This window comes from Pygocentrus nattereri, chromosome 13 (genome assembly GCF_015220715.1).
Source record: "Pygocentrus nattereri isolate fPygNat1 chromosome 13, fPygNat1.pri, whole genome shotgun sequence".
Lineage (NCBI taxonomy): Eukaryota > Metazoa > Chordata > Actinopteri > Characiformes > Serrasalmidae > Pygocentrus > Pygocentrus nattereri.
In genome coordinates, this window is record NC_051223.1 from 3,017,594 (window position 1) to 3,043,199 (window position 25,606).

General features: G+C 40.2%; 2 protein-coding genes across 5 annotated transcripts in view; both read right to left on the minus strand.

The window, feature by feature from the left end:
* Positions 1-1,420: 1,420 nt before the first annotated feature.
* On the minus strand, positions 1,421-11,656 carry klhl11 (kelch-like family member 11). Its single transcript, XM_017704490.2, has 3 exons — positions 11,270-11,656; positions 7,005-7,284; positions 1,421-6,815 (listed from the first exon to the last, which is right to left on the minus strand). The coding sequence occupies exons 1-3, from the start codon at positions 11,592-11,594 to the stop codon at positions 5,228-5,230; spliced, it is 2,193 nt and encodes a 730-aa protein (XP_017559979.1). The 5' UTR covers positions 11,595-11,656; the 3' UTR covers positions 1,421-5,227.
* A 3,338-nt stretch (positions 11,657-14,994) lies between these two features.
* aclyb (ATP citrate lyase b) overlaps positions 14,995-25,606 on the minus strand; it is a 41,746-nt gene continuing 31,134 nt past the window's right edge. For all 4 annotated transcript variants that reach the window (XM_017704494.2, XM_037544308.1, XM_017704491.2 and 1 more), the window contains 11 exons: positions 24,529-24,610; positions 24,249-24,359; positions 23,305-23,432; positions 22,702-22,795; positions 22,200-22,354; positions 21,024-21,174; positions 19,750-19,893; positions 18,365-18,478; positions 17,200-17,282; positions 16,611-16,687; positions 14,995-16,452 (listed from right to left, as the gene is read on the minus strand). In XM_017704494.2, the coding sequence (XP_017559983.1) occupies positions 16,358-16,452; positions 16,611-16,687; positions 17,200-17,282; positions 18,365-18,478; positions 19,750-19,893; positions 21,024-21,174; positions 22,200-22,354; positions 22,702-22,795; positions 23,305-23,432; positions 24,249-24,359; positions 24,529-24,610 (1,234 nt within the window). In that variant the 3' untranslated portion in view covers positions 14,995-16,357. The remainder of the gene's footprint in view (positions 16,453-16,610; positions 16,688-17,199; positions 17,283-18,364; positions 18,479-19,749; positions 19,894-21,023; positions 21,175-22,199; positions 22,355-22,701; positions 22,796-23,304; positions 23,433-24,248; positions 24,360-24,528; positions 24,611-25,606) is intronic.

Sequence of the window (25,606 nt, forward strand, 5' to 3'; positions counted from 1 at the left end):
AAAAAAATCTTGAATTGATTATTAAATATGCTATAAATAGACATTTTGAAAAACGTGGCCTAGAAACAAAACATACCAGTACAGAACGGCACATATTAAAAATGATTTCACTGTATTATAAACAAAAAACAAATAGTGGAACGGCTCATATCGGCTCATACTGATTTTCAAAGGTCTGGAATCAGATTAGGGTAGGAAAAATTAATCAGGACATCCCAAATTCAATTATAATTAAAGCATAAGACATTGTATATAAATATGTCATTGTTTAGATTTAACTAATTCACAGTAGTTCATCCAAACAGCAATGTCCAGCAGTCGGCAGCCCGTGTGAGGATTGTGCGATATCAAAGCATACATAGACCTTGATTTGATTTGTCATTCAGGTGGAATTTTGAAGATACAAAAAGATCATAACTTATACAGAAAAATCAGAAAAGACTGATTTAATAATCTCAGTAGAGTTCTGACAGTCTCCCCCACTAACTACTCAATACCCTGTGAATTGTGTTAGTTGTATTTATTAGAAGCTCGCAAATATTTTTGGCACACGTTATCTAAGCTGCTTATCATTCTGACGGGTGCTGGATCTCAGTGGGTTTACTGGGCGGAAGACAGATCACCAGTCAATCACAGGGCAGACCCACGGGCACATTCACCCTCACACCCAGGGGCAATTTAGCATCTCCAGTTGACACAACTGCATGTCTTTGGACTGTGGGAGGAAACCCACAGTGCTGCTCGCCCAGCTGGGGAATCAAACCCCGGCTCAGAAAATGCTTATCCACCGTTACTATTCCTCCCTGTACACACCGGAGCCGCCCATGATTGGTATTCGGTTACAAAATTTGGTACGTAAGCTTTTGCCGTATGTTGATGACATTCTTTTGTTTGTTTCTGATTCCAAGATATCTTTGCCATCCTTGATCAATCTCTGACCTTTTTGGCTATTAGGTTGACTGGGAAAAGTCAGAGTGTCTGCCTAATGTCCTCAATCAATTTTGAAATTTGGGAATTTTACTTGGCCCAAAAACTATATAAGCGTGTGTGTGTGTGTGTGTAAGTGTGTGTGTGTCTATACATACATATATATATATATATATAAAATTCACTTATTAGTCACAGACATCTGAATAACGTTTGTTTCCAGAAAGCATGAGTTCTGGACAGTTCCTCCAGATTCAGATAAATATCTCAACCTAAAAGAAACACAAACATAAAACTCACAGTAACAGACACTGAACATTTGTATTTATTGGAGATTTTTTTGCATTTACTATCATTAAAAATGTAATTTTTAAAAATACTTCAGATTAAAATGGCAAGTGGACTAATATGGTACAAATGCATATTTGGAGCACTTCCCCTAAATAAATAAACAGAGATTAACAAGCCAAAATAAGGACTCAGGAGTGTTGAGTGAATTTAAGAAATGTGTTTTATTGCAAATCATCGCAATCCACATCTTGCTGTGCATAACCTGATAATACATGCAAAGCAAAATATATAATAATATGCCATTTAAAGACTTTAAATTACTTTACAAGAGCTTGAGCAAGGAGAAAGGGGTGGGGTGGCAATTCCCTTTCTCTTTACATCTATACACCTCTGATACTTTCAGCCACTCACACATTCACACACACCTCGATTTTCCTCACAGGAAGGAATGAAGGAGTTCATTATCTTTGGGCTCACTCACTTCAGCAGCAGACGGACACAAATTCCAGTTTCTAGCATGTAAATCAAAAGCATAAACTAGACGCAGCGGACTAATATACGTCCAGTATCTGCCCCACAAGCTTGGTGGTGGAGCTGAACTGTGAAATGCTCCGTGTAGGACTGAGACTAGACCTCTAGGTGGCAGCACTGCATGTACAATTCTATTTCTATGAACTGTAGTCACATGACACCACTGCATAACAGCATCAGTTCAGTTAAAGATACGTGTATATATATATATATATATATAAGACTTCTGCACGGATTGATGGCGGAATAAGTTTTTCAAGCAAACATCAGAAGGTCGAGGAGTTCAGCTGCTCTTTAAAGTCAGACTGAGGTTCATTCAGAAGCTCCACAAAGTCACAGTCACTGACTCGCACACATCAAAACCAGACAACACACAGTTCTATGGGAATAAAAAATAAAAATACCCAAGAAAATGACAACAAATAAAGTTCTCAAAATGTGTAGTATGTGCTTTTGAAGATATTCCTACTTTAAAAAAAAAAACACAATGTCTGAAATAAAACTGAAAGCAAAGTAGGAATGAAATAAAGTGTAAATAGAGCTACTAAGTGGCTTTAGGAAGAAGCTCACACAAACCAGCCAAAGAGCGAAATGTGGAATGTACGACTGCGGTTCATCTCGGCATTGTGTTGTGTAACAAACATAGTCAAATTCCCCAGACATGGATTAAGCCTAATCCTGGACTAACAATGTGGTCCCACTGTTAGACTAGGCTTAGACTTACAGGAGAATTCAACAATTGTTCAAAATTTCTGCGTAATGAAATAGTTAAGATGTAAAGTCAGCGTGGTTTACTGTGAAACGCGCTGTTCTAGAGAAACTTACAGAGCCAGAACGTTCAGTGTTGGTGCCAGACATCCAAAGAGGTTAATGCCTCTCCAGAGTGTTGTAAGGCCTAAAAACACTTTTCTCCCCAGAAAACATTTTGTATAAATACGCAAGTTCACTGGTCATTTAGGAAAATAAGTAAATGTCTATATTTGTGCTGTAAACATCACAACACCACTGCAAAACAATCCGAGTCTGAACTTCTCTCTACAAGGAACTACTGCACATCAACCCACTCTGAAGGATTTACATCTCAACAACTGAAAGACGCAGAAATCTTGAAAAATCAGCGTAATTCCCCTGTGATCTTGGTCTGGGAAAACAATAGAAATGTATCATCAAGTAAAATAAGACGTGTTATATTATAAAAGAGGATAATAACAGGATGAGGTATTTTCTCAGCTGGTTAACACGAAGCTCAGTAAGCCGTCACAGTCTGAAGACGTCTGACTAACAGACACGGAATGATCTGTATGGGGTTTGTAGTGGGAGAAAACATGACCCATCACTGAGGAAGTGAAGCATCAGGATTGTACAGTTAAGAAAAGGTCTAACATGTAGAACTTGACTGCACAATGTCCAAATATTATTTCATGTGCCTTGAGGTAGACGAAAGAAAGAAAGAAGAAAGAAAGAGTGTCAGCTTCCCCAACCGCTGCTAAAACAACTACACAACTTTTTTCCTTTAAGTGCTTGTACTACTACTGATTAAAGGGAGTTCAGTGAACAATCAAATGTACACAGTTTGCTCAGTCTAGCCACTCTAGGCATCGGCTCTACAGGCCATGGAACGAGAGGCTATGACCGAACACGGCTCGGCCTGTGTGTCGCCCTCAGTGCCGCTTTCCATCCTAAAACAAGTGAGCTAGCCAAGTTAAATAACTCAATAAAAAGCAACTTAAATAATATACAAATGAAGTGACTCATAAAATCTCTCTTTCAATGAGTGGATTCTATCACAGCAACACATGGTACACGAGCAGCTCAGCTCCAGCAAGACTGTTAATGCACTGTTGCCACCTACTGGACACATTGTGAACTGCAAAAACAAACATGCTAAGAATTAGTTAGTATGAATTAGTTATGAAATGTATGTTTTTAAAGGTTATTTCGAGAATTCAGAAAAACCAACAAGTGTTCAAAGCCTGTAAAATGCTGTTTGGACCAGCCCTACATTTTGTGAACAATTGCTTCGTCTGGTTATAAGCTTTGATTTAAGAACCAGGACGCACCGTCTTTCTTTTTGTTGTTAATAGTTGTGCAGCCTTTAGCTTGCAGTCTTCAGAAATGAAACCGTGTCAGCCATGCACAACAGCTAGCACATAATCCCAGTTTGAGCATATCGAAACAAATCAAACGTCATAGTTGAAATACTGGATATTTTAAAGTACAACAACGACGGCAGCAGTGTTAGTGAGCTCAAGTGAAACTAATATTTGATCCAGACCTACTTGGCTGATCAACTACATTTGGGTAAAAACTGTGCACATCGGATTATTCACTGAACTATACCTTAAAGACAAGAGGAGGACCCCGTTGCGATGTTCCCACTAGTGCAGAGCCCACGGATCGAGGAGAAACCCAAACAACCGAAACCTCAACAACACCCCGAAATGCAAGAGACGCCAATATGAACTGACTCTTCAAGTGCAAGACAGTGCTACATAAAGGAAAGTGTCAGTAACAAAAATAACAACCTAACCTCACCAACTCATAATGCAATTAAACCCCCCCCCCCCCCCCCCATGCATTCTTTTCTTTTGCGGCTTATCGCTAATTGTCTCCCCTTTTGCATACTAGCTCAACCACTGGAGAGAGAGGGAGAAAGCTAGCAACTTTTCAAAACTGGTATCGCAGCATCATCAAACTTAACATGCAAAAGAACATTCACCCAGCTCCACTAAACTGGCCAAGCAAAGCCATGACTGACTGAATTGAAGACTGATGACAGCGAAAGCCACGATTTTAGGAAAAGTAAGTCACCTGGACAGATAGCAGGTCAATTGAATCTGGAAAACGTTTCAAAGCACAGGAAATAAACCCAGATGTGGTGAAGCTTTCGAAAAAATTGCTTCTTTCATTGTGTGGTGCATGGAACCAGATCCCCTGCACCAAATTTGAAGCGAGATTGTACCGAAACCAAGCATCATTGTCAAACACGTGGTGAACCACATTAAGACCAGGTTAGACGTGGCCAATTGTTTCCAAATGGACTGTCTTCACAGGCCACCTTCACAGTGCAGGATGATACGTTCAAAGACGTTCATAGACGGAATGATATTTTGCAGTGCCTCAGGACTGCCAGCAGCAAAATTAAGGCAAAATGTAAGCAAGGCCATGAAGCAATGCTTCAGTTAACACAAGTAGGAAAGGAAACAAGTACGATTGAACAATATACTTGAAGATGCAGTGACAACGTCCTTTCTGTACATCATGATACGATTCCAATATAAACATTCAAAATACTCTCTTTTACAATCCTTGGCTGCTTAACTTCCTCTAAAGCAAACACTGGACCAAAAAACATACAAATAACATATATACAATGAAATAAGAACATATGGGGCCATGTCAGTGGCGGAATGTCATTGCGCTTTCGGCATCTTCGGGAGCTCGTTTGGAGTCAACCCCTCGGTGGCCTGGAGGATTGCTAGCATTCGATCTGGGACTGCAGCTGCCGGCGCAAGGTTAGCGTGCGTCGGTGTAGCTGCTGCATCTGCTGCATGCGGTCCCGCTGTCGTGCCAGATTCTGGGGCATAGGGTAACGCTGGCAGCCATACAGGAAGCGGTAGGGAATGCGGACATGGCAGGCAGTTGCCCGGCAGCGTGGCTGGGGCATGGGGGGCAGGAGCATCCAGCGCTTTCTCTCAGCACAGTAGCGGTAAGCCTCTTTGCGGTACTGCTTATCCACGTCGTCACTATTCTTCCAGCCACCAATCACAAACACGTCGTCGCCGAGATAACAGATCGCAGCCCCCTCGATGCTAGTCACCTCTGGCGGAAGGCTCTCAAGGATATCGTCAGAGATTCTGGCGCTAATTTTCTGTCGGGCCACTTCGTCACGGATGTTGGCGTAGCTCCTGGGGCAGCAGGAGGCCGTGTGGTAGAAGTTGGTGGAAGCGACGGCCATCTGGAAGAGGCAGTAGTTATCGATTAGAGGGAGGGAGTCGACTTCCTGCCACTGCCGGCTGTCGGTGTCGTAGCGCGTGGTGACCGTCTTCAGGCCGTCATCGTTGTCAGTGTCCACAGGGGTCCGTGCAGTCACGTAAACGTAGCGGTCTTCCACACTGATTGCTTTGACATCCCTCAGGATCTTGGGTGCAGACTCCAAGTTATGCCACTTGTCCTGTTCTGGCTCATATACACTCACATCCTTGAACCCAGGACTGAAGTTGCCATGGCCGCCGATGCTGTAGAGGATGTTCTTGATGCAAGTGAGCCCAAAGGAGTGCTTGCGTGTGGTGAGGTTGCTCACCTGCTCCCAGGTATTACGATTTGGATTGTACCGTTCCACCGTCTTGGCAAATCCTGGTTCCATGGAGCCTGCCACGTACACGTGTGAATCGGTGGCTGCAATAGCATGACCATCCAGGTGATTGTGAATATGTGGAAGATTGACCCAACGATCCTCATACACAAAGTAGCCCACACACTCACTGAGGTAGTCACCTCCTTCGGAAACGCCACCAACAACCATGATGACATCCATGTTCTGGCCAAACCTGGGCTGGAAGGCGGCCATGTAGGACGCCCAGAATTCTGTATCAGCTGACTTGAGGTTCTCAAAGCGAATGGCATGGCCTTCCACTGCATCAGACACTAGCTGAAGGCAGGCGGGGTTCTGTGCCACAAGTGGCTCGTTCTTCACTACCCTCGTCAGGTAAGTGGGCTTTATCTGCGGCAGCCTCAGGAGGCGGAAAAGCTCCTCAAAGTACTTCTCCCGCTCTTCTGCGTTCTTCTGCACCCACTTCACCACGGCGTCGAACAGAACCTCCTCCGAGTCCACTGTGATCTCGGCATCCGACAGCCAGTCCCGGACCAGGTGGAATGGCAGCGTGTAAAACTCCTCGTCCTGGATGACCTTGTGGAAGTTGCGACGGATCATGTCGGCAGCCCGCAAGGCTAGCTGGTCTAGAGTGTACATGTGTGCCAGGCTGTGGACGGCCACGCAGTTGGCCAGGCTCAGCTTTCTTTTCAGGAACTCACCGCAGAATTCCTTCAGCTGCACCAAAAGGAACCTGATAACCAAATAAAGACATACAAATTTAAAAAATGGCACAAGTCACTGTCTAACCAGCCTGATTGTTAAACATATGAAGTCACTGAGCTGAGCTGGTTAGCGGTGCAGACAGGTGCCAGAACGTAACTGTTGCAACACTTAAGGTGGAAGGGAAAATTCCAGTAAGAAATCAACATCGTCTGTTTACCTGTCTGCTAGCTCCAGCACTTCGTGCACGTTGGCCGTGCTGACTCTGATCTCTCCGGTGTACATGAACTGCACTACACTTTCTACCGTGTCCCTCTCAGGCCCTGCCTCACTGCTCCACTCTTTCATCTCCACCCGGCGGGACACTGATTCGGAGAACTGGCCACCCAGCAGCGGGGTGAAGTAGTCGGTGGCTGCTGCCAGGACAGACCGGTGGGCACACAGCTCAAAGCTGTGAGGGATCACAGCACCACCACCTCCTCCACCACCTGAGACATGGTCTGTGGGAAGTTGAAAAGTAGTAAATAGTAAATTCAGACTATTACTGTAGTTTATTACTATAAAATGCTATAACATTTTTTCCAAAAAAATTGAGATGCTGTGCAAAATGTGGATTTTGACTGGAAATGATGTGCAAATCATTTAAACCCTGTATTTAATTAATAAAGAAAATATATCAAATATTGAAACTGTTATTTTGTTTATTGAAAAATATAAAAATATTTTTGAACTGGCACAGACAGACAGACAGACAGACAGACAGACAGACAGACAGACACTTTATTGATCCCGAAGGAAATTTAGGATGTTTACCACTGTGTTGCATTACCTCTTCATTTAACAACACTCTGGAACTGCTTGGGAATTGAGGAGACCAATTGCTGTAGTTTTGAAAGTGAAATGTTTCCCATTTATTGCTTTATATAAGATTTAAGCTGCTCAACAGTTGAGGGTCTCCATGGTCATATTTTTGGTTTTATAATGCGTCACATGTTTTCAAGGAGCGACAGGTCTGGACTGCAGCCAGGCCAGTTTGGGACCCGGAGCCATGCTTTTGTAACACATTCAGAATGTGGTTTGGCATCGTCTTGCTAAAATAAGCACGTACTTCGCTGAAAAAGACGCCTGGATGGCAGCATATGTTGCTTTTAAAACTATTACATTCAGATTTAACGTTACGTTCCAAAACGTGCAGGTCACCCAAATGACGCTGGCATTTGAACTGTGCACCGATAAGCCAGATGGTCCCTCTGCTCTTTAGCCTACAGGACGTGATGTGCAGGATTTCAAAAGAATCCAAAATTTCGATGTCAGATTCTGTTGATATATGGATTTGCCTTCACAAGGTATGTGCATTTGTGGATGCAGCGATGAACTGTGTTCACAGACGGTGGTTCTGGGAGGTGTTCCTGAACCAATGCAGTGATTTCCACCGCAGAGCTGTGTCTGTTTTTAATACAGTGCTGCCTGAGGGCCTGAAGATCACGGCCGGTCAATACTAGTTTTTGGCAAGGCAAGTTTATTTGTAGCACCTGTTATACACTGCTGTCATTCAAAGTCCTTTACAAGTGCTGAATACTAAGTCATTAAAAAAAAGCAAAGCAAAATAAAAAAGTAAAGAAAAAATAAAAACAGGATTAAAGCAACAGATTTAAAATGAATAAATACAATAAGATTTTATTTACGATAATAAAGTGCTGTTACAGAGGAGAAGGGCTAGAGGATGGATGGATGGATGGATGGATGGATAATTTATTTATCCCAAAGGAAATCTAGCAAGAAGAGCTAACAGTGTTTAAACTGATCTGAAAGCTGCTCAAATAGGAACGTTTTAAGCCCAACTGGGTCCATTTAAGAGCTACATAGTAAACGCTGCTTCTGCATGATTAGTCTTTACCTTCGGCAGGACTGACTAACTTGTTCCTAATGATCTGAAAGTTCTGCTCTGCTCAGATCACTGCAACATGTAAAATAAATATGCTACTGAGCGATTTATAGACCAGTGATAGTATCTTAAAGTCTACTCTGCAACAGACTGGTAGCCAGTGTAAGGATTTAAGAATGGGGGTGATACGTTACCTTTTCTTTTTTACTCCTAGTGACTCTGGCTGTTTGACTGCTTTTTTGGGGAGTCCAGTTAGGAGACCATTATAATAATCAATAATCCTGATGGAAATAAAAGGCATGAAGGAGTTTCTCCAGGTCTGCTTTAGTCAGAAAATCTCAGATCTTTTTGATGTTCTTAAACTGCTTTGACACAACTGCTTAAACTAAGATTAGAGTCCATTAGTATGTTACATGCTTTACATGAATCCAGACAGGCAGCTAGGCTTTGCTTCTTGTTGCTCTGTTTTATCTTTATTCAACTGCAGGAAGTTTTGTCCCATCCAGTTAGTGATGAGCTCAAGGCGCTTACAGACTGAGTCAAGGGGACCATAGTTGTTTAGGGAGCAGGACAGGTAGAACCGAGGCCTTGAATTCTCCCGATTCTCTGAATCCTTTAATGATATTATGCACTGTAGACAATGAAATCCCCGAGTTCTTCACTATTTTATGTTGAGAAACATTATTCTTAAATTGCTGTGCATTTCACAGAGTGGTGAACTCCTCTGGGATGCTCGTTTTACACCCCGTCATGTTACTGACCTGTCGCCAATTAACCTAATTAGTTGTAAAGTGTTGCATCAGGCTTTTTTTGCTGCCCCTGTCCCAACATTTTAATGAAATGTGTTGCTGGCAACAAATTCAAAATGTGCACAAATGATTGAAAAACCAATAACATTTCTCAGTTTCAACATCTGATATGTTGTATTTGTATTATTTTCGATTTTTAAATGAATACATTTTTTAAACGTTTAAATGATTTGCACTTCTTCGCACTGTTTTATTTACTTTCTGTTTTATTTCTTTTCTTCGTCTCTGTTTCTGGCAGCAGTGTGTCAACATTTTGACTGTGCATCTCAAAATAATTCCTAGTATCTCATAATAATGATGCCCCAAAATAATGACTTCCATCCATCCATTTTCTAAGCCGCTTCTCCCTCAGGGTCGCGGGGGTGCTGGAGCCTATCCCAGCGGTCACTGGGCGGAAGGCAGGATACACCCTGGACAGGCCGCCAGTCCATCGCAGGGCAGACAGACAGACACAGACAGTCACTCACACACTCACACCTAGGGGCAATGTAGCATGTCCAATCAGCCTGACTGCATGTCTTTGGACAAACACTCCGCACAGAGAGGACCCCGGTCACCCGGCCGGGGAATCGAACCCAGGCCCTCCTCGCTGTGAGGCAACAGCGCTACCCACCACGCCGCCAAAATAATGACTTATTACTCTTAAATAATAAAATGACTCATTCTTTTGACATGAGAAAATACGTTTTTTCCCCATATGCCAAGCCAATATTTCGAGAAAACTACTTTGAGGTACGAAGTCAAAATACTGAGAAAACAAGACACTGTTACAAAACACTAAGCAGATATTTCAAGAAAAGTCTGCTGAAGATGTTAAATCAATACTCTGAGAAAGTAACTGTTTCAAGAAACATGAATTAAGTTATTAATAAACAATAACTCATAATATTTCGAAAAGGTAGGCCATTATTTAGAGTTATGAAGTCAACATTCTGAGCTGTTTCGAGATAACAAGTCAACGTTTAAAAAAATACATTTTATGTCAATATTTCGAGAAAGTAAGCACTCATTTCAATATACAAAGCCAATATGGCAAGAAACAGTGATTATTTTGAAATATTAAGTCGACATGAGACACGTTTCTCGTGAAAGTCATTATCTCAGACAGGTGAGTATTTCTAGGTAACGAGTAATTATATCGGGATAATAAGCCAACATTTCGACATACTGCTGTCAAAAACAGAAGAAGGAATGAAAGAGGCGATTTGTTCACTACCTGAGAGGAACGAGCTTCTGCATTTTCCAGTTTAGTGCAGAGCAATCACGACAGAGCCAATATGACTGTTAGCCAGGTTAGCTATGAAATTTAATAAGGCTCCTGTTTTTAACAGCTAGCCACATTGCTAATTGACTGGCGCCCAGGAATCCATTTTTGACGGCTTTAACTCTTGCGGTTCCTCTATAACCCTCTACCTTTCAGTAGAAATATCTAAAGTAGTACTGCAGGGATCTGTACGGGAGTCAAATGAGAATATTTTAATACATTCAGCTACTTGCGTTACGGAGCTGAAGTTAGCTTCTTGGTAGAATTCCCCGTTCCACCTTAAATAGTGCAGCAGTTACATTCTGGCCTCAAGCGCCAGAATGTAACTGCTGAGCCATTTAAGGTGGAACGGGGAAATCGAATAAGAAGCTAACTTCAGCCTCTTAAAATATTAACGAGACCACATACGTACTCTTGCACGGCACTACGGAAATCCAGTCGTGTTACCACAGATGTTTTTATATAAATAAAAGGCCAGTTTTTGTGGTTGTTGACAAACAGCGGGCTAACTCTGATAGCTAGCTTACCTCCTCCGCCGCCGCTGAACACCAGCGTCACGTCGCAGAAGAGGCCGAGCTTCCTCTGCTCGTTCTGCCGGCGGGAGAGCTCTGAGCAGTGGGTGGCAGAGGAGAACTCCTCGGCCTCCTCAGAGTCTCCATCTCCAGACAGCGCCGCCGCGGCCGCCGTGGCCGAGCTGGAACCTCCCGCGCCGACCCCGCCTGCGGTCCCGCTCCGGTTCGACTCCTCCGGGTTGGGCGCTGCCGCGGCCATGCGGGCTTCAGCGGATCGGAATCGCAAAAAACGCAGTAAACCCGTCCGGTAGAGGAGACTGAGACACACACACACCAACATACACCACACACACTACACACACACACTAACATAAACACGGGGCGAGCCGGAACAGCGCAGGCGCAGAAGCGCGGGCGAGGCTTATCGAGCTGCAATCTGCGGGGTCCAAGCACTCCACCCTCAGAAATATGGGGCCTTGTAGCAGGTAAAAGACATTACTTTATGGGAGGAGCACTTTTAAATATCTGAAAATGGATAATAGTACTTTTTTGTCCGGCTCAATATCATCTTTGTCGCAGTCGTTTTAATTACATTTAAAAAAAACGAAGATATCTCAAAAAAAGGTTCCGCATAGAAAGTAGGGGTGGGCAAAATTGAAAATACCTGTTGTCCTTTATATTTTGTGTAAATTTCATGATGGATGGACCAAAAATGGCACAAAATCACTTGGGAAAAAAAGTCTGGCTCCATTGATTTACTGTAAAAGTTTTTCCTTCTCCTGTAAATTTCTTATTCTGGGGAAACAAGGTTTTGTTCCGACAACAACAACAAAATATAACATGAAGTGCCACATACAAAAATACTATAATAATAATAATAATAATAATGACAACCTACATTTTTTCAGTTGTACAAAGTGCTGCACTACATCCACTTAAACAGGCCTAACTATTCTCACTTGAAACATGCAGTTTCAGCCGGGGTGGAGGCACAGCAACCATCCATACTAATGAGCCAGAGCATGAGCCAATGAGCATGAGCCAAAAATGTAGGCTATAAATTCTCTTCTTTTGAAGTTATTTTACTTAATATACTTGATCAAGGAACAAATAAAAATTCCTTTTCACTAATTACAGTCTACAGGCCGCCTGGGCCGTATTCTCAGTTCTTATAGGAATTCTCTGGTTTATATCAAGTTTAATTTTCATATCCACATTGACAATCCTCAAGATGCACTAAGTAAGGCATTTATATCTATCATAGACTCCATAGGTTTCACCCAAATTGTAAAGGGGCCCACACACTACCACAACGACAATCTAGACTTAATACTGATCTTTGGTGTAGACATAGATAACTATTATAGCCATTCTCCCCCAGAGCACAGCAGTCTCAGACCATGACTTAATCTCTTACGAAATTCAGTTTGGTGGTAATGTGCGTTCATCACCATGTTATCATGTCAAGCGGACTATAACTTCCTCCACAGCTTTATCGGAAACCTTCTGCAATTATCAGCTTCTGTCAGCTGTCCATCTAACCCTACTGAGTTAGATATTATGACCAAGTTCTTAGAGGATACTTTTCAATCCACTCTAGATAGTGTGGCTCCATTAAAGAGTAAAATAGCATGGCAGAAAAAACTCGCCCCTTGGTATAACGATCATACCCGAGCTTTAAAACAGACTACCAGACAACTAGAGTGAAAAGACTAAACTAGAAGTGTTCCAGTCTGCCTGGAAGGAGAGCCTTATAGACTGTAGAAGAGCTCTTACTGCAGCTCAGCCTATCTCTCCTCTCTCATAGAAAACAATAAGAACAATCCTAGATTACAATTTAACACAATTTCTAAAATAACAGAACAAAAAAGTTCGGAACCCCAGATGCCATCAGCCTATAGCAGCAATGATTTTATGAATTTCTTTAGTGATAAAATTGAAAAAATTAGGCAGAAAATTCAGAATACACAAACTGTACAAACCTGCTGCCTTATAATGCCAGTCTAAATCCTGAGAATATTATAGAATATTATATCACTGCAGATAACCTGGAATCATTTCCCTTACTTCAAGAAAACGAACTAGTTAAAATGGTCTCTTCCGCAAAATCTTCAACTTTTATGTTAGATCCAAGAACAGCTGCCCATCCTGTGCGTCTGATGTTGTTGCCTCTTCTGCCTTGATCAGGTGCCACTGCTCGCCAGCCTTCTGGAATAGCTTGATCACCACTGAGCTTCTTGCTGTACAACACTGTGCAGTCCTCACTCTCAGATGCTGCTGCTGCAGCTGTATAATCATAGACTAATCTAATGAACTACTGCCCACCTGTTTTTCCCGCTTTGTACTATAATATTATATACTAACAATATTTGCTATCTGGTGTGGACCAGAGGAGGATGGGTTCCCCTTGAGTCTTGGTTCCTCTCAAGGTTTCTTCCTCTTTATGGAGTTTTTCCTTGCCAGTGTTGCCACTGGCGACGCTCATGGGGACCTGGATTTTCTTTTCTTTGTCTTTCTAATGCTGATTGTTCTGTAAAGCTGCTTTGTGAGAACACCTGTTGTAAAAAGTGCTATATAAATAAACTTTGCTTGCTTGCAGTTAGTCATTGTTTTTAAGTACTCCCGATATCCACAATATGCTGAGAAAAGCATCTTGTGACATAATCTATCACAAGTGATCAAATATCATCATACTGCCCAACCCTAATAGAAAGGTTCTTTAAAAAACAGGTACAGCAGGTTCTCCATCATAGAGAATATCCCTTTATGCATTCACGTGGTTCTTTGACGGAGAGCAAAAATATAGCAAGTTTGCCCTCTTGACCAACATTCATCCATTTTGCCATGAGCACTGAACGCTATAGTCTGATGAGGGATAACTTTGATTTCGGTTTAAAAAGTGCCTCCCTTAATATACACATTACAATGTTTTAATGAAACTTCTTGAAAATGTTAGTAGAAACACCAATCAGCTATAATTGGATATATGATTGAAAAGCCAGTGATGAGTAACGCTAGCTAGCCATAAATACATTGAGGTTTGTCCTGATGTGGCAGTAGTGTCACAAATATATTCATAGTCTCGCTGTTGTCAGCACAAAACCTTGTATCTCCAATTTTGACATAATTTGAAAATGCCTGTTGCCCATTACATTGTAACTTCATGATGAATGGACCAAAAGAAAATGCTCAAAATGACTTGGAAATTGACAAATAAAGTTTGTATCTTCCTTCTCCTGTAAAATTGCCAATTTTCGAGATGCAAGGTTTTGTTCTGACAGCAGCTATATGCATCACAAATACTAAATACTCAATTATGACTAGAACTCAACAGTACTGTACTATATTACTTTATATCTTTGTATTAAATTTACATGTTACTCCTAGGCTTTAGGCCTTGTTCCCCTCAATTTCAGTATTTCACATTTATATTGAGTTGTTTTTCCCCCCATATATTGATTTTGGAACATTGAGCATCAGCCAATACTAATCTGACATGTCTTGTTTAAAAAATACCCTTAATATGAGCATCTAAAAGTAGGCCTTCATTATCAAATTACTCAAAAACTGTACTGCCCCTCAGGAAAAACTACACATCACATCATGCAGAGTGAGTAGTACTTCAGGAAAGATTTATAAGGGACTGGATTAGATTGTCTTTTCAGTATTGATCAATATTCACAGAGCAGTGAAAGTCGGTTCATTTTAGCTGAGCAATGAATACAAACACCGTGTCAAACGAGAGTTAACCAAGAAAGATCTTTATTTATTATTCTACAGTATTAGTTTCTGGGCATATATATATTAAAAACAAAAGATAGCAAAAGCATTTACTTATTTTCACATTTAAATAATGGAGTCGAACGTAAAAACGGACTCAAAGTCTGGAGAATGCCAGTCTCCCCAAAAGTAAGATTTGACTCATAAAAAAGAAGCGACGTTCCAAAGGGAAGGACAAAGACCCCAGCGAGCCGAGATGTACGCAGCCATGAGCGGCAGAGACAGTCATGCACGTCAAAAGGCGTTTGCTTCTCAGGTGAATGGACACCTTTTACCGTCCCCCATCGTGATCAGATAAGCAGGGTCAGTACTGTAAAGCTGTCAACCCTTCATGTAAAGCCTCTTTTCCATGTAACAGTATTTTGCGGTATTTAAAGTGCAACGTACTGTTCAAGCTAACGCCCTCGTTTTCATGTCACAGCAATCCTGGATTTTACCAGTGTGTGTACTTTTTTCGCTCAATTTTGTTTATCCCAACAAATTTCATTGGCTTCTGGATGTCACCCCAACTCTCAGTCACCCTCCCCATCTAATGTTACAGAAGTGTAACAGTCGAAGATTAAGACCTGCTAAAGAAACGCTCAACTGGCCTGATTTGACTCAAAGCATCTCCCAGTTCTGAAATAGAGCAGCAAAGTGGAAGTTTAAATGGTACGACTGGTGTATCGTTGAGTTCAACGACAACTACTGAGTTGAAAAAAAAGTGACATAAGCAGACGCCATAAACTATAGGCTTCGAGTCCCAAATAACCTAAGAGTACCTACTACGTAACAATCCTCCTACATCACTAGCTTTATTTCTTTAAGCAGATCGTAGGTGTATCTTAGTGTTAACTGAAAGGAATTAGTCAAGAGAAAATGTGTCATTGTGCTGCTATAACAGTAGCCTGGCAATCAAAATCCTTCTTTCAGTACCTCTACGGTGGGTGATCTGTACTTAAACGCCCGCCCTGCACTTTATACGACTGACTTGATGAATAAAAATAGATAAGTGTCTTGTAGCTTCAATGTAACTGAATACATAGAGGTGCTGCATCTCTCTTGCACAGTTGAGAAATTAAGAAGGTTCCTTATTTTTCTTTTATTGGATTTTTAATTCATAATAATAATAATAATAATAATAATAATAATAATAATAATAAATGATAACAGATTCTCCTTTTCTAGATGTTCCTTAGACCCTCCACCCACAGTTTCCAATCCAGGTTTTCCAAAAACAGGTTAGTTTTGTTGTGTAGAAGACAGAAAGAGCAAGAAAAGAAGTAAGTTGCTGCAAGGATGGCCAGTCTCCATCCGAACAGGGTCGTTTCCCTAGCGAGGTGGTCACATGGACATGTGCTCAGGAAGAACGTAGGAGATGTCATCCCACGGGTGGCGGTAGAGGCCTTGTTTCAGCCGCTTCTGGTCCAGGTAGTGACCTGGTACGAAGGGAATAAATGAATGAATAAAAAGCTTCCTTGCTGCAGAGTCATGACTGATCAGACCTGGTTAAATTAGTGGCTGTTCATTTGGCAGCAATGGAGCGAGTGAAAGAACACCACTGGCAAAAGGGCATATATGAAGAGGGATAAGTTACCGATAAAGCCCATGCTGCGTCCTAGAACAAAGATCCCGTTAAGGGCTCCGATTTCCACAAACTCGTCTGCCTCATCTCTGCAACCGGCACAGAAAGAGCCCGTTAACAAAACAAGCAAATCTCTGAACAATGTCCTTGTATGGAAACACGATGATGAAACCTCAATTTTAATAGATTTGGGATCCAAAAGTAGGTGAAATACCACTAGAAACAAATCAGTGATGAGAAGGTTCCATTTCGCCTGTATTTAATCAAAAAAAGGTTAAAAAAAAAAAAAAAAAAAAAAAGATATTTAATGTTTACATATTAATAATACCGTTCCTGGTCTCGAACAGTCTGAATATTCTTGTAGCATGCTGCAGGCATCAATTTCAGACTGAGTGTATATTTACAGATTATTACGATTTATACAATTTATCAATGAGGCTGATGAAACAAAACAAAAAACATATGGTCTTTGAAAACAGGCCGATTTACAAATCACTGCTTCCTGTGTTTATTTGTATTTCAGATACAGTCTCAACTTCTTTCGAATTGAGGTTTGTATGACTGTTTTAGGCTGAAATTATATGGACTACATGTGCTTTACCGAGTGAATCCTCCACACGTTCTTAGTAGGTCCACAAAAGCTACGCCAATCAAACCGTCTACGTTTAGGATCAGGTTGGGCTTCTGTATAAGAGAAAGTTAAAAACAAGGCAAAATATTTAGATTTTTATTGTTGGGACTGTAAAGACAATATACTTCCATATTTATACTGCATGTTTTTGACAAAAACAAAATTAAAATACAGCCGTCTGAAAGGAAAAAAAAAGAAATGATTCAAGTTTTGAAATGGAAAATAAATAAATAAATAAATAAATAAATAAATAAATACACACATACACACCTATTTTTTATACTGACTGATGTGTGTTACAATTTTATAGTATAAATAACGTGGCAGGTAACGTGCTTTGGACTTGAATGCTGTGGTATTGAAATGTCATAGCGTAATTATGCATGGTGCTAAACAGGCAGTTGCCTCATATTTTTGATGTAGCACTTTTCACATTAAACTTGAAAAATGTAAAATGCCACTTTGGCCCATTAAACAGCAAATAATGATGCTTATATTGTGTGTTTGGCTAGTAGAAAGTACTGAAAATGTGCTAATGTTTTCTACACAGTGTGACTTTCACGAAAGAAAAAAAGCTAATAAAAAAAAAAAAAAGTAAAAAATCTGGCATCTGGCAATTTGGCTGTAAAGAAATTAGAATTTCTGCAATAAAAATGAATTCATCAGTTCATCCCTAAACCATATGTTCTTCAAAATAAATACATGGTTGTGATCTTATTTTAGACTACCATTCAATAGTTTAGAACCACTGTTTAATAGATAAATAATAGAAATCCAACTGATTATGACGCTACAACTTTATAGTTTCAACTAATTTGTTAAAAAAACTGTACATCTAGACTTGATCTGAAATAATACTACGATCCAGAATTAAGCTATAATGAAATTAACGTCCACAATGATAATGCACCAGAACCGTTTAAAAAGGATCAAATCTTAAGGCTCGTCAATAAATTATTTAGGTAAAAAAAAGACAATTACAATATCTTATCTAGCTTATAGCATTTTAAACTACTCTCTGCAAGATACTATGGAATTAACTAACAATCAAATGAGAAACATTTGAACTGTAGTGTACAAAGTATCCACACAAACAAACAAACAAACAAACAAACAAACAAACAAACAAACAAACCTTTGAAGTGGTGATTTTCTCCACATCAAGGGCATAATCCAGCAGCTGTGTAGCAGGAAAGTGCTGTTTCACAAAGTCCTTCAGGATCTGCACCCTCATATCAGGGTTATTGATCTGAAAATAAGAAATATAAAATAACAATTAAGCAAGCTGGCTTGTACTGGCATCGTCATATATTCACATTACACCTGTCCTTCAACAGCTCCACTGGCTCCCTGTTAAATACAGGATCGAATACAAAATTCTCCTCCACACATTTAAGGCCATACATAATCTTGCCCCCCCTTATCTGTCAAATCTTCTCCAAATCGCAACTTCTACCCGCTCGCTCAGATCCTCCTCTTCCATTCATCTCTCTGTACCTTCTGCTCGTCTGAGTACCATGGGGAGCAGAGCTTTCAGCCGCTATGCTCCCAAACTCTGGAACTCCCTCCCACCTGACATCCGTAACATCGACTCTTTTCAAATCCAGTCTTAAAACTCACCTGTTCAAAATAGCCTACTCTCTCTGTTGATGTTATATATTTATATATAAACCCTACATTTTGTACAGTGTCCTTGAGTGTCGAGAAAGGTGCTTTTAAATCATCATCATCATCATCATCATCATCATCATCATATCCAAGAGCTCTATTAAACTGGGAGCTTTTTATCACTTTTATCACTGATGCTTGTTTCTAGTCAAGTCTCTTGTCTTGCGGGCCCAGACATGACCTCGCAACACATGTCTGAACAATCTCATCAGCTTTTTGTGTTGGAAATCCCCAAACAAGGGTAGACCCCCTCTAAAACCTGTCCCAAATCCCTCTTCTGCATGCTCTTTTAATATTTGAAGTACAATGGATAAAACAAGTTACCTAGTGAAATGCTATCATGAACTCAGACGGATTCTTCAAAACACCCTTCAATTTAGTTTCATCAGGTGTGCTAGATGCACAAAGTCGATGCATGTTTAGTTTTCCAAGGCTGGCCAGCTTTTTACAATTTGATGTATAAGGTCACCAGACAGTGGCTAAAGGCGATTTCAGACAGACTTCTTTCGTCAGCCGAATACGTTGCTGTATTACTCCCATTACTGTTTTCATGCTGATAACATGCGTCCCTTTATCCATGCTTTTTAGTGTGACTGCACATTGTTTAGCTCAAACAGAGAAATACATAGCCAATTCTTCCTACATCACTCTTTACTCCGACTGTATGAACTGTGAAAGACAGAGGCCACATACAGCTGCTGGTGACCCATCATCAACTTTTGTTTTTGGGCCACTGATCTCCTCTAAAGCTCATGCATAGTCTAGTTTAATATGACGTTTTTGTTCTGTTGCAAGAGTTCATGTTTAATTTCACTGCATTTAAGCCCAAAGTAAGTGTGCACACCAACTCACTGATTTCACTCTGTGTCCAATGCCCATGATGAGTTTGCCATCTTTCTTCATCTTGTTGACGAACTCCATGGGCAGCATGCCGCTGTCGAAGGCTTTACTGAACTGCTTAGCAGCTGCATCCAAAGCTCCACCGAATCGGTCCCCCTGCAAAACACGCCTCAACATTCATATTTCAAGCAAGTATCAAGACAAATATATTTTATAATACTTGCAAGCTTTCTACCATGAAGGAGTTAAATAAATAAATAAATAAATAAATAAATAAATAAATAAATAAAATGTATTTCTCTCTTTTTATTAATTGACTGCAATTACTTTATACTGGGGGTAGGTCAAAGTGTAACTTTACAAGCTACTCAATACACCTACAGGAGTTTTTATGACCCCCTATTCTAAATCCATAGCCGTTAATATGGAGTTGGTCCTCCCTTTGCAGCAATAATAGCTTCTACTCTTCTGGGAAGCTTTCTACAAGATTTTGAAGCGTGTCTGGGGGAATTTTTGCCTGTTCATTCTGAATTTGTGAGGTCAGACACCGATGTTGGATGAGAGGGCCTGGCTCACAATCTTCATTCTAGTTCATCCCCCCAAGGTGTTTGCATCCTATTACAGCACCACACTCGAACTCAGTGAGCTCTTCAGAATGACCCATTCTTTCACAAATCTTTGTAAAGACAGACTGAATGGTGCTTGATTGTATACACTTGTGGCAATAAGACTGATGAAAGACCTTAATTCTGTGATTAAGAGGTGTGACCCAATTCTTTTGTCAACACTTAAAACCTGTATTTGAAGGAGGAGGAGAAGGAGAGGGCTGCAACTGCAGAATTTAACACAGCAACATGAAGCTTAATATGCTGAATATGAACTGAGGTGGTTAAATGAAGAAAAATCATTGATAATCAGTAAACATTACACTGACATACATCATCCAATTAAATATCAAATATTTTAACAAGACTCGGAGATCAATGGACTGGCTTACAGACCCCAGCCTTACTGACTGACTGAGAAATATCACATAAATGTTTCCCACCAAAGTGGCACAAAATGCTACGCAAGAAACTCCAGTTTCAGGCCATTCCTTAGCAGTAAGGCTCTATGTGTCTTTAAAATCTAGGTAGCAGTGACTTCTTACTGCTATGCATGAAATAAACTGGCTTCTGTAACCCACAGTGACCGTTTACGTCAGCCTTATTGTGCAGTGTTGTAGCAGATACATCTGCAGTGAGACGAACACAGTTATATATGTGCAATAATGAGTCAGGTCTTACGATGGTGAGCAGGCCTGAGGTGAGGCTGGAGACGAGGTCTTTTCCTGCACGTGCACACACAATGGTGTTGTGGGCTCCAGAAACTGCAGGGCCGTGATCCGCCGTCACCATCAGACACATCTCAATGAACTGACATGCATAGCGAGGTAACCTGTAGCAGGGGGGGAGGGGGGGGGGGCACACAGTGGGACGACAAATCAGCTGATAAAGTATTAAAGCACACATGATTTTGCAGAGTAGGAATAAATAGTCCGCATTCTGACCACGTATGCCTGAACAGGAGGAGGCAACACAACCAATTGTGTAAAACTGCTCAGTGGAAACTCGTATTTTAAATTCAGTACTCAGTTGTGGCAAATAATCAATTTTATCCAACTCCCTCTTCTCCAAAAGTACTTAATCAACCAAGATACGTTTTCTGTCTGTCTGTGTAGTTGTTCAGTAACATAAGTTTACTGTAGCTTGTTAAGAACTCTCATATACACTTGCTCATGTGGTTTGACAATGTATGAAATACTGTTATCCACTGTAGGTCTTGAACTTTGTGCAATGTTTTGTTCATTTTTAAAGAGAACATTATATCATAGGTTTTGAGAATAATTGCATAAATTGAAGATTTTCCTGCATATTTCAAACATGGTTTATGTTGTTTTGGCAGCAATAAGAAGTTATCTTCCATTTGTTTATCTCTCGCAAAGATATCTGACTACATTTGAACACTTAAATATGATGCTTTCTGGGTATTCATATTTTAATTATACTGTGATTTCATTCTGAATTTTCACTTTATAATGAATCATTTTATTTTAACGTCATTCTGGGTGTTATTTTAATAAACTTCATTCTGAGTATAATTTTACTTCAACATAATTCTGGATATTAAGTTTATTATAGAACATTCTTTATATTTTATTCATTATATTTTTTGTACTTTATATTCATTTTATTTCTTTCTATGCATTATTATAGGTTTCTTTCTTCCTGAGCTCTGTTCATCATTCCAGACACATCTAACATTACTTTAATTAGGGATGCACCAACACAAATGCTGTGTTCTGGGTCACAAATAAAAACACACCAAGCTTAAACGAATGCGGGGCATGTGTGTGTGTGTGTGTGTGTGTGTGTATATACACACACATATGTACATATATATAAATAAATAAGCAGTCAGACCTCCTCTGGAACCATAGCAGCCCGAGGACTCCTCCCAAACCCATCTCCTCTTTAAAGACCTCAGTGATGGGCATGCCAGCATAGATCAGCTCCTGACCTCGCTCATCACAGATACTCGTCATGAAGGACGCTGGCTTACGGATCAGACCCAGCTCCTAAACGTAGAGGGAAAGAATGTATGGTAGTAATTGGGTCTACAGCATGTATTTTTTATTCAGCTGTATTTCAGAATTTTTATTCTATTTCTTTTCTTGATCAATTATTGTCACTGTTACCATTAAACTATTGCATTCATTGCTTTGGCAACTGTTCAAACCAATATAAAATGAGACTAATAGAAAGAGACTAAAGAAGGTTGGACAGATTCCTTACTCCTTTTAAATGGAAGAAAAATATTATTGTTATCATCATCATCATCATCATCATCATCATCATCATCATCAAACCCTGGTGTAGCACTGATGGTATTCTTTATGGTTGTGTAAGCAGTGAGGAGAGTTACCCTGGCCCAGGAGTAGTCCATTGGCACTGTTGGGGGTGGAACCTCCTGAGCTGGAATAATAACCCCATTCGCTACCAAGTCATCATACACTGACCTATAAAGAGCACACAGAGAACATACTTCAAAACATGATCTTTTCCCAGACAGTTGGGCTGCTTCTAACTTCACTACTAAAAGGGAATTTCCCTTTATCTTTTTTAAACCTCTGCATAAACACCTCGCTAAAACATAAACCAAGTCATTCAGAGCGGTTTAATGTGAAAGGCTCCGTTCTGGATAAAGAGTCTGTTGATAGGATCAAGACATGCAAATGCCTCTGAAAGTTCTCACAGAAAATGGTTACATGACAGGGTGTCAAACAGGTACCTGATGCCGGAGCCATTGTTTTATACGTTTTGGGTTTATATGCACAGATGCTAGAGACGCATATACAGCAACATAAGACAACAGCACTCAAAGAAATCATGTAGGTTCACTGGAGGTTTTAAATAGGAAATAAAATGGCTATGGTGTTGTAGACATTGCGACTCCTGGTTCCTGTCACCACCACTGTAAAGAAATCGAAGTAAAAGTAAAGTCGTTAGTCTATTCGCAAATTCTGACCTGATAACATCTCCCAGCTCATCAAAGCTCTTGGGCACAAACACGCCGGCTTCCCGCAGTGCCTTGTTTTTAGACACAGCCGTCTCCGACGCCTGATTTGCACACGCTCCTGCATGACCAAACTGTACCTACAACACCACACAAACACAACACACTAATCAAGTTAGAATTTATTTTACTGATTAGTCTGAATGTGAGCCGTTTTCATTAGCAAGTGTACTATTAAATTAAATGGATCAAATGAGATGAATGGCCTATAAAAGAATGTGATGTACAATGTGCAACATAAGAGTGGTACAAAAACAATACATACAAACAATACATAGAGTTATGTTTATCTGTACTGCTTGTTCTGTGCAAAAGTCTTGGACATCCAAGATAATGATTTAAATGTTTTGGCCAATTAATGCACTACCAAAAAAAAAACAAACAAAAAACAAACACTTGAATAAAGAAAAATGGAAATAAATACAGTAAAACATGAAGAACCAAGTTTTGGTTTGGCTCCTGATTTTTCACCAACTTCTCTGTCAAGTTTGAGCAAGTATTCAATAATGTTAACACAGGTCAGTATTAACATGGTCAGTGCTTGGGGGAAACAAAAGCCCTGACCTCTCCGATCACTACGATCATCTTCACTCCAGGTCCATTTTACCACCAGCACCTGATTTAATTTAAAGGATTGTGTAGATAAACTAGGTATTGCATGGTATCTGAAAATACTGGACCGTCTTTGATCACAACAGATTGCAGTTTTTATACACATAAAGGTTCACGCCAAGATAAAAAGCTTTACACATAATTTCCTCTGATTTCTGCACAGTAATGCATGTAATTGCTTTTGTACTTGAAACAAATGACTGATACTCTGGTCTTAAATTAGAGAGCGTGTTTTATATTAACGGCAAGTAAATACGTGACATTTAAAGAAGCAGCCAGCGAACCTCAGAGGAGAACATGGTGGCGCATGTGCCAATACACCAGCAGACCACAGGCTTAGTGATCCTGCCCTCTTTAACACCCTCGCAGATCTTATACTCTTCAGTGCCTCCAATCTGCGCGCACACACACACACACACACACACACACACACACACACACACACACACACACCAGGAGAGAAAGTCAGAGCTGAGCAAGATCTGGTCAGAGAAGAGCTTGAACCTGTGAGTCAAACTTTGAGTAAGGTCATAACAACGTTAATACAGAAGCAAAAGCCCTGACCTCCCCAAGCACTACGATCATCTTCACTCCAGGAGTGTCCTGGTAACGCAGAACATGGTCCATGAATGTAGAACCAGGGTACCTGCAGAAAAAGGGGAGAGACATGTAACATCAAAACTGCTTCCTATTTTCATTTCCTGTTAATTTTTTAATTAACAGGGTGTAGATTCCTCATCTTTCAGGGAAATAATCAACAAATAAATAAAAATCTCTCGGCAGGCACAAAACCACAAGCCATGACTCACAAATGCAGAGTGCAGCTCCCTAATGAGGGTTTAGAGAGGCAGAAAAAGCTCCCCAAGAGCATGAAGACGGAACAGAGGCACCAGTACACAAAAGGAGAACCCATCCTGTGGGCTTACACAGGATAGGGCAGCTGTAGTCTTAAGTACATTTCTCAAGTACGACCCCTTAAACACTAAAGTCCTTATGTGGCTAAAGAGTTTCATTTCTCACTAGATATATAGATACTTATATGCAAGTTAAGTTCCTCAGCAATTACTGCAAAATTCACAGCAGTGACTGAAAATCCACTGTAGTTACCAAACAATATGTACGATTAACAAGCTTAAAAAAAAAAAAAAAAAAAAAAAAAAAAAAATTATATATATATATATATATATATATATATATATATATATATATAAAAATACATACCCTTTTGGTTTTAATGAAATTGTTACCCCACCCATATCTACACCATACAATGGGCAATTATGTACTACAATAAATGAAACAAGTCAGAAATAGATAACTTAATTTTTAATAAATACAGTTTAATTAGACAGAAATCTACCTTTACAATCTTAAAAATATAAAATATTCCAAAACTTTGCATTCTTAAAACAAGGAGAAGTCTTATTTTAAGAATGAAATTAGTAAAAAACTAAACTAGTTTAATTTTGCTCATACAAAAACATCTAGTGTGCGCGCAGTGAACAAAACTCAGCTAGACTGTTTTTTTATTTTGCCTTTTCAGCCAGTGTTCATCTTGTGGAATTAATGAAGCAATTTATCATCATCTGTGTGGCTTTTTGTAAACATGTCATGCCTCTAAAAAGCATTTACAGGAATGCAT